The sequence below is a fragment of the Stegostoma tigrinum genome, chromosome 3, assembly GCF_030684315.1.
Source record: "Stegostoma tigrinum isolate sSteTig4 chromosome 3, sSteTig4.hap1, whole genome shotgun sequence".
NCBI lineage: Eukaryota > Metazoa > Chordata > Chondrichthyes > Orectolobiformes > Stegostomatidae > Stegostoma > Stegostoma tigrinum.
The window spans coordinates 69,123,757-69,140,672 of NC_081356.1; the positions used below are offsets into that span (position 1 = coordinate 69,123,757).

General features: G+C 39.4%; 1 protein-coding gene across 2 annotated transcripts in view; it reads right to left on the minus strand.

The window, feature by feature from the left end:
* Positions 1 to 16,034, minus strand: part of LOC125451057 (GRAM domain-containing protein 2B) — a 54,697-nt gene extending 38,663 nt beyond the window's left edge. Inside the window, exons 1-2 of one of the 2 annotated variants that reach the window (XM_048527758.2) lie at positions 3,552 to 3,672; positions 711 to 839 (exon numbers count right to left, since the gene is read on the minus strand). In XM_048527758.2, the coding sequence (XP_048383715.1) occupies positions 711 to 839; positions 3,552 to 3,565 (143 nt within the window). In that variant the 5' untranslated portion in view covers positions 3,566 to 3,672. Of the gene's footprint in view, positions 1 to 710; positions 840 to 3,551; positions 3,673 to 15,625 lie in introns of those variants that run through there. The other variant, XM_048527757.2, reaches the window with a different exon arrangement.
* Between the last annotated feature and the right edge of the window lie 882 nt (positions 16,035 to 16,916).

Below are 16,916 nucleotides of genomic sequence, written 5' to 3' on the forward strand. Positions count from 1 at the left end.
AAGCCATGGTTATCAAGTCTGGATTATCTTCCAGTCAGACTTTATACTACAAAGTGCACCTCAATACACAGTTATATTTCTGCTTATCTAACAAATGCAATGAAACGTTAACAAAAAACAAGTATGAAAATTTACATTTAAAAATTTCCAAATTAAAATCTCCATTAAAAAAATCAAAAAGCTACCATCTTCTTCAATGTATTAAAATAAGGCCCAAAATTTGCTTATTTCACACATATATAAAAAAACACAAACTAACACCGTGCGGTCTGGTGGTTGGCTCTTAATCCAAATATGAGCACTTGCATACATGAATAACCAAATTACTTTGAAGCAGAGGAAAATCTATATGTTATTTACACTTGCAAATCTTCAAAACTGACTGTGCGCAAATTTCGGCGAATCATATGTAGAAATCAAATGTTTCAACCAACATTCAAAATTTCCAACTGAATAAATCTTAAAGTAGATACATATTCAGTTCTGATTTTAAATTGGTAGTATTATAGCATAAAAGCCTCACCCATTAAAATTAAGCAATTAGCTGAAGGAAACAGGGTACAAGAGTACTGTAGTTCCATGAGTTTAACATTCCCTATGCTGGGCATCACTACAGAAAATTAACACATAGAATCAGTGCAATGTATCAATTCTACACACTTGGTGGTTTTCAGTCAGCAGTGGATATAACAAAACAGTGGATCTCTCACCTAGTTAGATAGTTTCTCTTCTTGGTTTCAAATATTTCTGCATCCAGATTCAGAGACTGTAATTGTTGATTAAGTGGTTTCCCAGCTTTCTTCGGTTTTTCTTCCACTCCTGCATTTTCTGGCTCTGAGCTGCAAACAGATTCAGATTGCAGACCAGTCAGGAGAAAAGAAATAAGCAGTCTATGAAGAAAACCCAGTTTTGAGCAAGTTACTGTGGCAATTTTTTTACAAAACAGTATTAGTGAATATCAAGGTGGTTCACTAAATAAACAGCTTGTAGCTCACAACTATCCTGTAATTTAGTGGCATTCATTGATTCCCTAAACAGTGATAATCTCTACTGTATTGTACACAAGTTTGCTTAATGGCTCAATTTTTAATTTCAATTGCAATCTGAGAAGTTGGCAAAGAGTCAGTCACTGGCATTTATGGTCAATTAAAGTGGTTTCCTCCTCTCAAGAGTCAGGTTAAAATTGGATTTATGTTGTTGTCCAGGGCAAGTCAAATGTTACAAGTGTTGCTAGGTAGTTCTTCTACATTCCACTGTACTCCAAATTTGCATCTAACATTTAGAAACACTCAACAGTTACTGGATAATGATCAGGAATGAAATCCTTTCCAAAATTTCCTTTGCCAGCACCAAAATAGGTTACGGGGAGACCACCAGTGGTACACCCCAACCTTGTTTTCTTTCAATGAAGTCAACTTATTTACTCCAGGTTCCACTGTGTCAATGTACAAATTTATGTACACTGCAGAGTGTGTTTTAGGACAAAGTTGCAACTCACCCCTTTAGCTGCCAATCTGGCATAACCCTCAAATTGCCAGTTAAATAAACATAAAAGCATAGATTTTGAGCTCACTGATCCAATTGTTTATTTAAAACAATAATTTAAGAAAAACTGGCTAGTGGGTAAACTACACAACCAAGCTACATAGAGATCAGAAGATCACATGAATAAGTCATCATTGGACAAGCATATGGACGTAGATGGAATAGTGTAGGTTAGATGGGCTTCAGGTCGGCACAACACAGAGGGCCGAAGGGCCTGTACTGTGCTGTAATGTTCTATGTAGTAAACAAGAAAAAGGAATTGTGTTTTTAGGTTAATCATTACAGTTTCCATGAAGGTTAGAAGCCCCAAACTTTTAAAAACAAAGCTAGGTATAATCATCCCTGAACAAGGAGTTTCCTATTAGGAAAGGCTGTGCAAAACAATTAAAAGCATAAATGTACTCGTAAATGCTAGTATTGTATTGTATTGTTTTGCTCAATGCATTTTTAAAAAGCCATCCATTTACCCAGGCTATTAATCATCGTACCAGATGCAAAATGAAATTGACTATTGACTTGCCTTGAAGTTGCATTGATTTTCATCATGTTTGTAAACACCAGCCTATATTTTCTGTGTACTATGTTGGCAAAAGGAGAAAGGATGGACTAATAATTACATTTAAGAGAAGTGGTATTTGAATAAAGCAACAGTAACAGGCTACACGGACTTCAAGTTTCTGACAAATGAATTCCCTATAATTTGCTTGCTATTCTAATTATGGACAAAGGCCAGATAAATTCTCAGAAACTGTATGCAGGATACCTATTGAAATAAATGCAAAGCTATGCATTTCTACCATTAAATGACAAAACAGATAGCAGCGCAAAGACTTTAGACAACCCAATGCCACTTCAATGCACTGCCTTCAAGTCTCTAATAAATCCAAAGTAAACTGCACTAGTTTTAAAACGTGTAATCAATAAGTTATGAAAGATTGTGATGAATAGACCCTTTTGCAATGTAAAAACAGAATGTGGGCCAATTTGATTTTGGTAAATGGCAACCACAGCAGCACAAAAAAGCCTAATTATATTTGCCACTGTCTAAACACACTTACTAGGGGCTAATTCAAGTAAGGACATCTCAAATTGTCAAAGTTTGACTGCTGACTTTAATCAGTTTCATCTCAATAACTGGATCAAATTGGTATTAGGCAGGTAAAAGAAATCCATAGCTGTTCCTGTCATGAGGCTCTCTCTCCTCCCCTTCACACAAACACCTTTCACTTGCATTGCAACCAGCTGACAAAAGACAAAGGACAATAATTAAACGTGCATAATAATCAACATCAATTGCCACAGATGAATTTCCACTGAAGGGAGACACTCCATCGCCAGCGCATTTCAAATTGCAGTAACAAATGCCAATGCGGTTTTTCCAACAACTGCTGCACAAGTGCCCAGAGGAAATGTGCCAATACAAATGGGGGGGGGGGGGGGGGGGGGGGGGGGAAAGTGAGGTGAAATTAAAAAGTACAAGGTCAAAATTTGTGACAAACTTGAAATCTAACAAAACTTCTCCAGAATTATAACCCCTTACCTTCTGGAAATAAAAAGTTCAACATTCAAACAAAAAAAGTTTGTTTTAAAGTGGTCATGACACGTCAACACAAAACGTTTAAGAACAGGCTGTGAATGACCGAAAGTATCTGCCTATTCGGTGAATGGGGCAGCATGAAGGCGTGAGCAGAGCTGTTCAAAATTGGGTACCAGTCCCACAACTTTTTTTTTAAAAAAGTCATTCGACAATGCAATGCTTAGAAGTTTTTTTAAAAGCACGTGATTTTAGTATTAAACACAAACAAGAAAAAGTTAGTGGATATCTGGCTGGATTTGTGCCTGCTGCGAACAGACGGCGATATCGGTGTAATGTTGGGAGATATTTCCGCCGAGTCACCTCTGTCTCCAGGCCTAATCCATACAAACTCCAGCAACGCTTGTGCCAAACTTATCCTTCACATTTCCCGTCACCAAATGTTGGGAGCGGAAATAAAAACAACTCCCACCTCCCCACGATCATTGAAGATTCGTTGATGCAGGGACCTTTTAAAAAAATAAAAGGCAGTCCGCTCCAAGTTTAAAATTTTACTTCACTTCCTGCTACATGCTAGGCACTGTTGCATCAGATCAAGCCTGTAACTTGATATCATCTGACACACATCCTGGCTTCGGGGGAGGTTCCAGAAACCGTCTGTGGCGCTCTGAAAGATGCAGTCATTCGGCGAACACTGAAATCTGGTCCCCGCTCCCTTCCATGCTGCTGCAAAATCAGCTTGTGCATTCCCCTAGTCAACAGTAAGTGACTATAATTCCCTGGCTGTTCTGAAGACAAGAGCCTGGCTGGAATCAGATGCCCAAAATGTCAGCAATACCTTTTTCTAAAAGAAAATCTCCTCGCCATTTAATCTAATCAAAATTAGAATCATTTTAACCATTCTACTTAGTCAAAAACTCAACCTCTCATTGCTTTGACTTCAATCATGAGCGATTTTAATCCTACACCACACTGCCTCATGTAGGAGGGGGAGAAATCTGATCCATTCAGATGGATAGCCAACATTGCTTCTTTGTTATTCTTCACCCCGTATGTTTTCTGTCACTACCCTTGTAACTCAGCCAGTTATGGAAATAATCCTATAAAGATTATTTCCAAACATGTAGCATTTATCAAATAATCACATCACTCAAAAACAAATTGCTAGAGAAACTCAAGTTTGGCAGCACTTGCAGGGAGAGAAAAACAGGGTTTAAGGTTTGAGTGCAGTGACTTAAGGGTCAGCATTTCTCCAGATACTGGAAAATCTGCTGACCTTCTCCAGCAGCTTGTTTATTTGTTTTAGGCCTTCAACATAACACTTTGTTTTCTATCAGATTACCCAACTTGTTAAGAGGATACATTTTATGTGATGATTGATCGGTCCCTGCAAAACAAATTTAGCTAGCAAACACAGCGTGGAGCTGGAGGAACACAGCAGGCCAGGCAGCAGAGGAGCAGGAAAGTTGACGTTTCGGGTTGGGAGGGTCCCTGAAGGGTCCTGACCCAAAACGTCAACTTTCCTGTTCCTCTGATGCTGCCTGGTCTGCTGTGTTCCTTCAGCTCCACACTTATCTGACTCCAGCATCTACAGTTCTTACTGTTTGCTAGCTAGTAAACAGCTCAGTCTTACGCACATCTACAAATTCAGGGCTCACGTACAACAAACTTGTTCTCAAGCCTTTCCAAGATTTCTCCCCAAAACAATCTCAAAAAAGTTAGTTTATTAATCATTAACTACAAGAAGAAAGTACGTTAGTTCAAGAAATGCTTAAATTGGCTTTTAAAAAAAACATTAATTTGGATCTAGAAGAAATGGTGTCAGTAAGGGAATATTCCTCCTAAAATTAACCCCATTGGTGACCAATGGAGAAAGTTGGTGAAAAACTAAGGGGAGCTAGGTCACCACTTCTCACACAGGAGCCTGAGTGCTTTGATTGATCCCTAGTGTGATTGTAACAAGTTAGGAAATTTGTTTCCAAGACCTCCATTTTTAAATGTCTCAAGATCTCTCCTCCCCAACCCTTCCCACATTGAAGCCACTCCCTTACTTTGGCACTTACCAAACCTCAACCCACTTGCTCTCATGATCACCAGTAACCCTCTACACCTTGATCCCGTGGTTAAAACAGGTGTTAATTTATATAAAAAAAGAAAGAGTTGATTATTCTGATAGTCATGTTTACAGGAAATGTAGCAACAGTCTGACAACACCTCAGAAGTGCTCCTTGGCTTTAAAAATGCTTTGCTTGTGAGGACAAGTTGATCAGTGGCGATCAACAAGATTTAGATGGTCATGAAAGCTTCATACAAAAATCACTTTCCATTGATGCAAACAAATAATGAAGATTCCTTTTCGGTAAACTCAAAAATAACTATGTTTCACATTAAAAAAATGCAAGTTTAGCAGGTCTACTTTCCAACCCCACCCCCTCCATTCAGGTCAGGCAACAAACAGACAGGACATAACGTGGTTATTGCTACCAAATAAACAGAGAAAAGAGTTAGCCAACTACAAATGTTAAAAAGGTGATAACTCTGCTTAGCTATTGAGAATAAGCTCATTGGGAAGAAATGTTGCATGAACAAAATGGATTTCATTTGGCTTGACTAATGCAACAATTTTCTTATGCAGGGTAGCACATCGTTCTGATAAGCATTACTAATTAGACTCAGCTGAAGCTTCTTGTTGTACAAGCTTTGGTCAACACTGTTCAAATGGTCTTTGCAGGCAGCAGAAACTTGTTGCTGAAACACATCAAGCCTATTTACTATGCAATACAACAATGGTTGATCCTCTACCTGAATGCCATAATCTCACCCCATACCCCATGACACCTTTACTGTCTAGAAATTATAGGCATTTTTAGAAACACATTCAGCGACTTGACCTCCACAGCCTTTTGTGGCGGAGAATGGCACAGATTTACCACCTTCTGAATGAAGAAATTTAATTTTGAATGAAAAGCAATGAAGATTGCCTTACAGGAACAGTCAATTGGCTAGCACATAATATACCCATTAAATCGTTACTTCAAGAAACTACACCTCATGGAATTTTTGTCCCATGTAAAAACAAATTTAGTTCAAATAAAGGCTACCAAAAAGAAACAAATATGCAAAAAGGTTTTCAATAGCAACATTATCCCACAGGCACATTCAATTCCACTGATGCTCAGCTCCTACTGTTTTTTCCACAGTGCGTTTTGACATTTGATACACAACCTGGATACATTTAAGAAGCATTCAGTCTTTGAACCTTCTATGCAACAACTTATCAAAATGCCTCAGAACACTCAGTGTAGCCAAAGTGTGACAACAAGCCGTCCAAGCATTTTATTATCTTGGATTCTCCAGCATCTGCAGTTCCCATTATCTCTCATACAAGGAGCTGATGGACTTTGTCAGGAGTTAGGACTTCAGGAATGCTTTAGAGAAGAAAAAATGACAGACTCAAGAAGCGAGTTCTACGATTCATGGCCTCAGCAGCTGCAGCAACTCTGCTACTGTGTCTGCATGAGGCTGGAAAGGCCACACAGTCCGTGCCCTTGAAGAATAAAGCAGCACAGACTGAATTTCCTGGGAAAGGATCCTGCTGTGAGTCAGCGGCTCTCAAGAAGGTCAACAGTAGGCAGCCTGAAAACCAACACCCTCCCAAAGGTGAAATAAGACAGAATTAATCCACATCCTTGAATCCACTCAACACTCAATGAGAGTGGAGTGTCTACGTCAGCAGAATGGCCAGGCCTCTTTGGCATGTTCTATAAACATTACAAAGAAAAGTTAGTTTTTCTAGAACTAATGGCTAGGTTTAAAATTTGGTATCAAGATGGAATTATAAATAGGAAGAGAAAAAGCGCTAGAAATAGTCAGGTAGCATCTGAGGAGAGAAACAGAGTGAACCTTTCAGGTATATGTGACTATTCATTTCAGTTCTGCCTGGTTTGCAAGTATAATTGCATTTTTTGGTTTTTAGGTTTAGATTTCCAGCATCCACAGTATTTTCCATTTGTGTTCCTAATATCTGATTGCTATCTGCTAAAGGTTTTGCAGCTTGTTAATACAAATGCACAATAGATGTCAGTTGCAACTCAAGGTAGCACTCTCTCTTCACAGTCAGAGAGGGTTCAAGTCCCACTCCAAACTTGGAAGACAGAAATCAAAAGTGACATGGAGATGCAGCAACAAGTACTATATTTTCGAAGTGCTGAGAAGAGACTAACTTAAAGCCAAATTTTGCCCTATTAGGCAAAAGTTCCCATGCAAAATTTTGAAACGTGCAGGGGAGGAGATCTCTCCCCAGCATTCAGTCAAAATAATGCAAAAATCAGATGAGCTAGTTCTTACCACTTTCCTGGTTGTAGAAGCATGCAAGTTATTTAGAGAATGCAAGTTTTCCTATATTACCAATGTAGGTTAAAGAGGTCTTATTTGATCATCAAGTATTTTGGGGCATATTATGGCCAGGAAAGGCATTACATGCATGCAACTTATTTCACTTTTTGGTTTTCCCTAGTCTCTCAGTATAAATCTGAGTGTAACTTGCCAATGTTGCTTGCAATAAGTTCTGATGTCATACTGGTTCCCTGTAGTATGGCAACACAGGAATGGCCTTAATAAAGCTGCAATTCTGTGACATGTAAAAGCATATTAGCTAACAGTGTCGGAACTAATGGCTAAAGGTCATCACAAATGGACTGGCTAATTGCTGTTGTTGTTTTGTAATCAAGTGGGGGTTGGACTGGGATTGAGAATGTATCTTTGATCCAGATTTCTCTTAACTGAAGTGACAGAAACATCTAGTTTTAGGTATTAGTTAAGTGCTCGAATTACAGCTCACACTGTTACTTTGTTTTTCCTTTAAAAAAAAGTGTTGGGAACATGTATTCAGTTTGGCCAGGTCACTGTCTTGGCACAGTAAACATCCAATATGACAACAGTGCCTCATTCCCATTCCTGGAAGTGGAGGTTGAGGTACTTGATCTATTTTTAGGTGAAAAAAACATTTGTAGATTGGGTTAATTTGACTTTAAAATGAGTTTTAAAGCCCAAAATTTATACACAAATGCCAAGTCCAGGTAAACACAGATGTGCTTCATGTGAACTTTGAGCAGCTTATTGCCAAACATGTTTAAACAAGACAGTATGATTATATGTAGCTATGCTGCATTTTACAAACAGGTGAGCAAGGAGAAATAAATTTTCATCTTTTAAAGCCCTTTGGAGTTAGTTGCAACAATTTTTTTGTAGCATCCATAATACTTTAATTAAGACATGTTCATGAACATGAAGCCAATTACCCAGGTTTTCTTGAGTAAGCAAAAGAGGAAGTGTCATTTACTAGCCGTGAGAAAGATAACTACGACAAAATTAACCCTAAAAAAACACAGGTAATGAATTTGAAAGGAACAGGGGGATAAAAAAGCAAGCAAGTATATGGTACACAGTTAAACAGTCATTAAGAATCCTTGAGGGGTTAGATTCATAACCTGAGACCACAGTTATTTAATGGTTGACTTGCATCCACCACAGTAACTAACTCAGTAGCTATGTTTGAGTTCTTGTTCAATGGTTGTTTTCCAATGGAGTGTTATATTCGCTGATAATAACAGAGATATGGTGGGAGGGAGTGTGTTCCAGCTGGTTGTCATCACAAATACATTTTTCTTTCTGTTACTCTAAAGCAAGTGTTGAAATATTACTCTGTACTCCAGAATCTAATTCTATTCTCTTTTCAAGCTAACTGGCAGGCAAACTCTCGATCTCCCAAAGTGCAAAAATATCATACATGTGAATTAAATAGCAGACAAACTTCTCAGCATTGACTCAACTTCCTGGCATTAAAACTAATTTCAGTGCAGAAATTGATCTTCTTTCCAGAGTTCAAAGTTTGCCCCAGTTTGTGGCCAGGTGACATTGTTGAAATTTTAATTCAACATTCCTTCATTTTTAAAGGAAACAATTTTTATCCATGAGAGCTCTTTGATATACCAATCAGATGACAACAAAAAGAATTCATTAGTTAATATGTACCACTACTGTAAAGAACATAGCAATAGAAACATAATGCAACTAAAACTGACTGGGTGACTTCTGTAGTTTGAAGTTTTGTTGATATTGAAGTGCAGTACAGAAGGTGTCATGTACATCCCAGTCCATGCAAGTGTCCAAAACTGGGGCCAGGAGCTAGTTAAGGCCAGACTATCTCAGCCCAGGGAATGTTTAGCCCAAAACAACTCAGTCAAGCTTCCTCCTTGACAGACACCAGGCAGTAGGAATTCCTCATTTCATTCATCAATTGGATCTGGCTAAAGTAATTAATTAAAACTGTTGAGGCTCTGACTAGTGCCCTGGACGTTCAAAATATCCAATAAACTTTATCACAATGCCACAACTGCTACATAGAAGATCCTTGTCGTCAAGTGGGGAAACTGAAACATACGCCTTCAAAATCTGGTAACAAGCAAGGTTGAGAGATAGCCCTCATGCTATTTCTAAACTAACTGTCTGTAGTTAATCACATCAATGATCAACTGCCTTTTGTTGTGAGTATCAAATACCACCCAGATAGAAAACTTTAATATCAAATCAACTGTTTCAAAAGTAAAAAGGAACCAGACATAAAACACGGACAATTTTCAGACAACTGCAACGATCTTTGAAGAGCTGGAGTTTTTCACACTTTCAATACAGTGACTCGGCCTGTTCTTGAAAGTTCACGACAAGAACTCACATCAACCCAGTCTACATTACTTAAATATTCCACCTTCATTAATGTTGAAGGAGTCATTCTGGAATATGTTTAACACATTTCATACTTTTGCAGTCACCTTTCTCAGAAATTGACCATTGACGAGGAGTTCCAACACCAAACAAACTGTTGCAGACCAGCCTTCTACAAGCAACAGCAAACATTTGACAACAAGAAACTGCATAGTCCTACTGTACAGAGCAGCAGTCATCACCACACTCGCAGACTTTAATAAGACCTGAGCTGGACAATGACATACAAAGAGCACAAGAGAAAATTTCCACAATCGCTCCATCAAATATGTGCCATTTTGAATGGATGGACCAGAGAAGCATCAGTTTCCTTCTTGAAGCCACCTCTACATGACTTCAGGCAACTTCTCCAAAATTCAACAAGTGGATTGGACACAGTTATGGATGATACAAACGTGTCTCTTTCAACACTCATGTCCCCCACTCCAGTCCCAGTTTCTGAAAACTCAAATGCCTAGTGTTTCACGAAAGACAAGTAAAATGCTACAAAGGCACTCTGAAAGCAGCATATCACAGACTGCGAGAAGTTTTTGACCAATCATTCAAAACGGTGACAACTTCTCCGATAATCTGCTTCATGCTTGGTGTCCAAATGTTTCAATGATGAGGCAGAGAAGCAAGAGGGAGCAAATCCTGAACTTCTATCCTGTGAAGCACCCTGTAGCATCAAGACAGCCCAGTCTAGTGTAGCCTATACCCTCAAATCGTGAAGCAACTTTTGTTTAGTCATCTGGAGGATGGGGCTGTTAACAAAGCTATTCATTATTATGCATCCCCATTTGGCTCAAGTTATTAGTGAACCATTCACTTTGCCAGGCCATTGGGAGTAGTTTTATCACATCCAATGATTGTTAGGTGCAGAGTTTTAAGAAACACAGTAAAGCAAAATGAAAACATGTCCATCTCAGGATGGAGAGAGACTTGGTATGTGTTGCCTTTCTAAGGCAGAGAAGTTGGGAGGAGCTATTAAAAAGCCTCAGCAATTATCAATTGTCCTTTTCATAATGATGTATTATGTGTCCTTCTTTAACTGTAACTATAAAACATTCATATGTTGAGGGCAGTCAATTTTGTTTTTCCCCCCTCCCAAAGCAATACCGCACACTGCTCCACATTAACCCAAATCTGACAAATGTTTTCCCAAAGTTTTGACCCTCTTTCTGCATGTGGAGAACTAACACAGGCTCACCATTGACTCCTGGATTATATCCCTTTCCAACATTAACAACAGAAAATTACCCACAAAGTGTTTTCCATGTGTCAATCAACCATTTATGACTTGTTCTGCATCTCCTCAGACATTTTTGAATAATGTGCTCAACACATTTTTCTAGTCAGCTGTTCAGTGCATTACTTAAAAATGATTTATTTTTAACAGTTGTCTGTCTTCAATTAATGCCAAACTTGAAAATAAAATCTTTAAACTCTGACACCTTTATGATCATTCTTTCTGGATCAAGCCCATGGAGAGATGGCGGCTCGATCGTTTATAGTTTCGCATCTCGAAGTTGCATCCCAAATAAAGAAGAAAAATTTAGGGTGTGCCATTCTTTGCATGACCAATGGGTAAACGTCAAAAGTAATTAAAAACACAGGTTTGAACTCAAAAATAAAATAATTGAAACTTCAGCTTTGGGACTATTGACATCTTTTTATCTGGATGAAATAACAGCTTCTGCCAACTGGGTCGCTGGATAATGATACAGTAGAAGTAGTTCAGAGGCTTATGGGTTCAAGTAACAGGTCAAACAATGGACATGTAATCTTTCCAAAATGACTAAGCTGACATCTGATGGCTTTGGAGTAAGGCAGCCGACAGCTCAGTGTATGCAAGAGTTCAGCTGAGAGATTAACTTAGTGTTTTTGAATTCTTTGTTCATACATCAGACCTATGCAGTGGTTTTATTGTTTGTCATGATTTCACAAGATTCGGGATAAATTAGACCCAGCGTTGCTCTAATCCAGCCACACAACATTAAAAAAAAGGTCACTGCTTGATCTTTTAAAAAGTTTGGTATTTCCCATTTCAAGCATTTAAGTACACACAAAGCATCCCCAACAAATGCTCAAACTTTCAACGCTCTTCTCCCAAATCTATTTCAAAGCTCCAAATTTAATATCTTTGTATTCGAAGCGCTTTCATTCTACTTTCCTGACCCTAATGAGAGTTACTTAATTTCCAAATATTGTTCCTAGAAGGAAATGGGAAGTGGCTACACATATGGGATGTTACCGAGTTCATATTCTCATTGCCAAATGCAGCTGAAAAGTCCGTCATTCTACAGGAACAATCCAGTCTGTGTGATACCAAAAGGCCATGTCTGTGTCCACACCCCTATCAACCTGCTGCTATTATTAAACACCATAACACGGTTATGTTTGCTAATTCTTATTTTTTAGTGGCCTGTATAAAAGGATTATCTACCAAAGGATCTGTACCCAAATCTTTTACACAGTACATCATAGAACTAGTGTATTAAGCTTCTATCGAATATGCAGTCTTTTTGTGAGACCCTTTGTGATAACAACAGGACATTAGCAGGTCAAAATCTCGAACTATGTAGAAATTTTTAATATACTAGTCATTTTTCATTCCGTGAAAGGAACAATATCCAAACAGAAATCACAGTTGAAAATCCTCTGCATCTTGCCAATATACATGAACAGGTCCATATTGCACCTTTTCCCTCCCCCCATCCCCCTCTCTGATGAAGGGTCTAGGCCCGAAACGTCAGCTTTTGTGCTCCTGAGATGCTGCTTGGCCTGCTGTGTTCATCCAGCCCCACATTTTATTATCTTGGAATCTCCAGCATCTGCAGTTCCCATTATCTCTCTCTCTCCCATATTGCACCTCCTACAGTTTTCGCATTTTTTTCTTACTTTTTCCCCTCTGGAAATATACTGCCTCCTTTCAATGTTATAAAGATTTTGTATCATCTTACTTTCCATTATTGAACAAAAGGAGCCAACAGGAAAGTTAAATCAATAGAAAATAAATCAACAACACAAAATCCACATGGAGAGATCAATTACCCTCAGTCACACCAATCCAAGTAGTTGTTATTCTTGCATTTCCCATTTTACAAAGCCAGGGTCTGAACACAGGGGCAGCAATTACTTAGCTTCAGTTCAACAACAACAAAAAAGTCAAACTCGGTGATCCTAATTCAGGAACTGGAGCCTTGAGATTTCACTGCACTGAAGCATCATTGTATATAAAGCTGTTCAAAAGTAGTTTGAGTTTCTGTACAGCACAAGCATTTGTTAAAGATTTGTTTGGGTTTCAGAAGGGTCAGTGGACCTGAAATGTTAACTCAGATTTCTCTCTCTAGATGATGCCAGGCATGCTGAGATTTTCCAGCTATTTCTGTTAATGCTTCATGTTTTGATTATGATGTGTTCTGTTTTGCTTGCAATAGATGATTACTTAAAATTGTCTCAAGGTGAAGTGTGGAGGGGACAATTCACTATTGCTTAAACGCTGTCCAATCCACAATTCACCTCAGCTCTGAAGAAGAGTCACCTAGTCTTCAAGCATTAGCTTACTCTCCTTCCATGGATGCTGCCTGGTCCCCTATGATCCCCAGCACTTTTGGTTTCAAGTGCTCGCAGCCAACACAATTACAACAACATTTAAAAGGCATTTGAACAAGTACGTGAATAGGAGAGGTTTAGGTGGATACAGGCCAAACACAGGTAAGTGGGACTAGTTTAATTTGGGAAAACTTGGTTGACATGACCAAATTGGACCGAAGGGTCTGTTTCTGCACTGGGTGTTCTGTAACTCAACAAGGCTCCTCTTATACTGTCTTTCAAGCTCGTAACTACCTCTACTTAGAAAGTAGAAGACCATAGATGCATTAGAACACTATCACTGCAAGTTTATCTCTGACCCTTGCACCATCCTGACTTGGATTATTTCACTATCCCTTCTTATCACTGGATTAAAAACTCCCTACAACCAAAGTGATTCAAGAAGATGACTGGATGAGTGTGGGGGTGGGGAATGTGGAGCTGCAAGTGGGCATTAGTGAAAGGAAAATGGATAAAATTAAATTGGGACCGGGTAGGATAAACAAACGAGCGAGAGAGAGAGAGAGAACAAGTAGGTTAAGACTGACTTGGATGTCGGAGCATTGAGACAACCATGCATTATGCTTTGAGCATAGTGACAGAATGGCAGGGTGGGAAGAGAAAGGAGAAAAAGAAAGGGAGAAACAAGATTGAAAGCACTGACAGCATACTCTGCTGGAAGTAGTGCTGGACTAGTCGTCAGAAATGGGCTACCAGCACAGGTTGCAGGGGGTGAACAGACAGGGGCAAGCCTATTCAAGGTGCTGCAGCAAAACATGGTACAGACATAACTGATGTGAAGTTGAACAACTGGGCAACAGTCAAGATAGTTGTGGTGACCCAGTAGCTGGAATAGGATGTCTCTATATTTTCCACAGAGCAGGATGTAGAGAACGTGACCTGATTCAGGTGATGTAATTGTATCTCTAGTGAAGCTTGTCTGGTTGCTCTCCTAACTTTGAGCTAAACCCTACTGGAAACAGACTGAGGCAGAGGTTTATGCATTCAGGGTCCACTCCAGAAATTACAGCACAAAAATCTTTGTGGACATAGCAATGCATCACTGAATATTAATGCACTGGTAGAGGCACAGTCTTCTGGTCTGCCTCCACAGATAAATGGAAAGGTGTCATCAATATTTTGATGGGCATCAGGCACATTCTCTCCAGTGTTGTGGCACATATTTATTCCTCAGTCAACAATTAAACAAAGTGAGGTTAATTGAACTGTTTTTTTTTAAAAAATGAGCTATAGTGTTAGTCAATGGGCTGACAGTCTTCTGTGCTACTCTATTCAATGATAGAATAAAATTTTATTTTGCTGCTTGGGACTTTGCTTTCCACCAACTGGCAGCTTTACTACAATGGCATTTCACAGACTGGGAAGTGCTTCAGGATATCTTGGGATTAGAAAAACTGTGCACTGATCAAACAAAGTCTTCTTTTCTGCATAACCCCCATCCCACACAATCATTTCTTGTGATGTCAAGCTCAATTGATGCATTGTAGCCTCCAAGTGGTGGGTCAGATTCAAATCAATAGGCAATATTGGAATTACTTTCTACTGTTGTGAAGAATAATGGATTCAGAGGTGACAATGTTAAGTGCACCATTACTGTAAGTAATTATGTTAGTTATGAAAATTTTTGAAAGCACCTGGCACTGTACTGATATACTGAAAACAAAGTTTATTCCCTTTATTGGAGAAGAAGTACTTAAACTTGAAATTTTCTTGTTCTTAAAGCTGATCAAGAAGTGCTTGCTAAAGATCTATATCTAAAATAGTTTGTTTCAGATGCTTTCATCTAACCAAAACATTGCTGTTAGATATTGTAGAGTTAAAAGGAACTAGGTAAACAAACCTGCAGAACTCAAATTAAAAGTGAAATAACACTCATTATCTGCTACTCCTTTTCAATAATAGTTCATTTGGGCAAATGATGAAACAATGTGTTGTTCTACAAGACAGCAAAATACTGTCTGTAAAAGGTAAATCACTTAGCATTCAAGCATTAGAGGCCTAGTAAGCTAAACTTGAAACTAAAGTTGGCAGTAACAGTCTGCATATAGGTAAAACATACAAAAGCTAAACTAAAGCAGCTTAAGATTCAAACATTTTACTTGCAAACAACACTCAATATTCAGCAATTGCAATTTAAAATAATGCTTCGGAGGAAAACGTCATACTTACTGAAATGAAACGTTTTTAGAGTCTTTTTTACTAAGAAATCTTGTAGACTTCACTTCTTCCCCTGGAGTAGAATTCTGGCTTTGCTCAGTCATTGGCTTCTTTCTTACGAATTACTCGACTTACAAACTGGCTTCACCCCTGTATAACACTCCCCCAGACTTCAGGGAAGAGGGGGAAGGGATGTTCTTTGTTCCAGGCAGACGTGAGTATGCTCGAAAATCGCACCACCGGACGGGTAGCCTTTCCTGAGGAAAGCCGAAAGGAGAACAAAAACTGTTTGCTAATCTAACTAGGAGAACTTAGTCAGATAGGTTGCAAACTTTCTTAAAGCAGGCGTACAAACTTTTATTTTAGATTTTACTGAACAGTCCACCTATCGCCCGGAGGGAACACCTCCAATTGTGTAGTATCCACCCCTCCTTGTTATTTCAACCAATCATAAACGAAACTGCTAGCTCTGCAGGCACTCAGGGTGTGTATGACAGCAACCCTCCAATTTCGTGCAGCTATCAATGGTGTAAGTACATATTGTCAATTATTTAGACAGGGTATTACTTCACAACGTGCCCGGGTATTTTGATCACACTGTATGAGGTAATACTTGGAGAAAATGCTGGAGCCTCGGTGAAGAAACAGACAAATTCACAACCTTTGAGGGCTGTCTCCACTCTTTAGCTAAGATGCATTAAGTAGAACGGAGAGGAACGTTTTGACACCCCTACGATTTGGCATAGGGTTTATCTGTGCGTGGATATTAAGCCCTGCTGTTGCTACTGTTTTAAACAGCTATACATTTGTGCAGTGATAATGGGAACTGCAGATGCTGGAGAATCCAAGATAACAAAGTGTGGAGCTGGATGAACACAGCAGGCCAAGCAGCATCTCAGGAGCACAAAAGCTGACGTTTCGGGCCTAGACCCTTCATCAGAGAGGGGGATGGGGAGAGGGAACTGGAATAAACAGGGAGAGAGGGGGAGGTGGACCGAAGATGGAGAGAAAAGAAGATAGGTGGAGAGGAGAGTATAGGTGGGGAGGTAGGGAGGGGATAGGTCAGTCCAGGGAAGATGGACAGGTCCAGGAGGCGTGATGAGGTGGTAGGTAGGAAATGGAGGTGCGGCTTGAGGTGGGAGGAAGGGATGGGTGAGAGGAAGAACAGGTTAGGGAAGCAGAGACAGGCTGGGCTGGTTTTGGGATGCAGTGGGGGGAGGGAACGAAAGGGCTGGTTTTGTGATGCAGTGGGGGGAGGGGGGAAGAACTGGGCTGGCTTTGGGATGCGGTGGGGGAAGGGGAG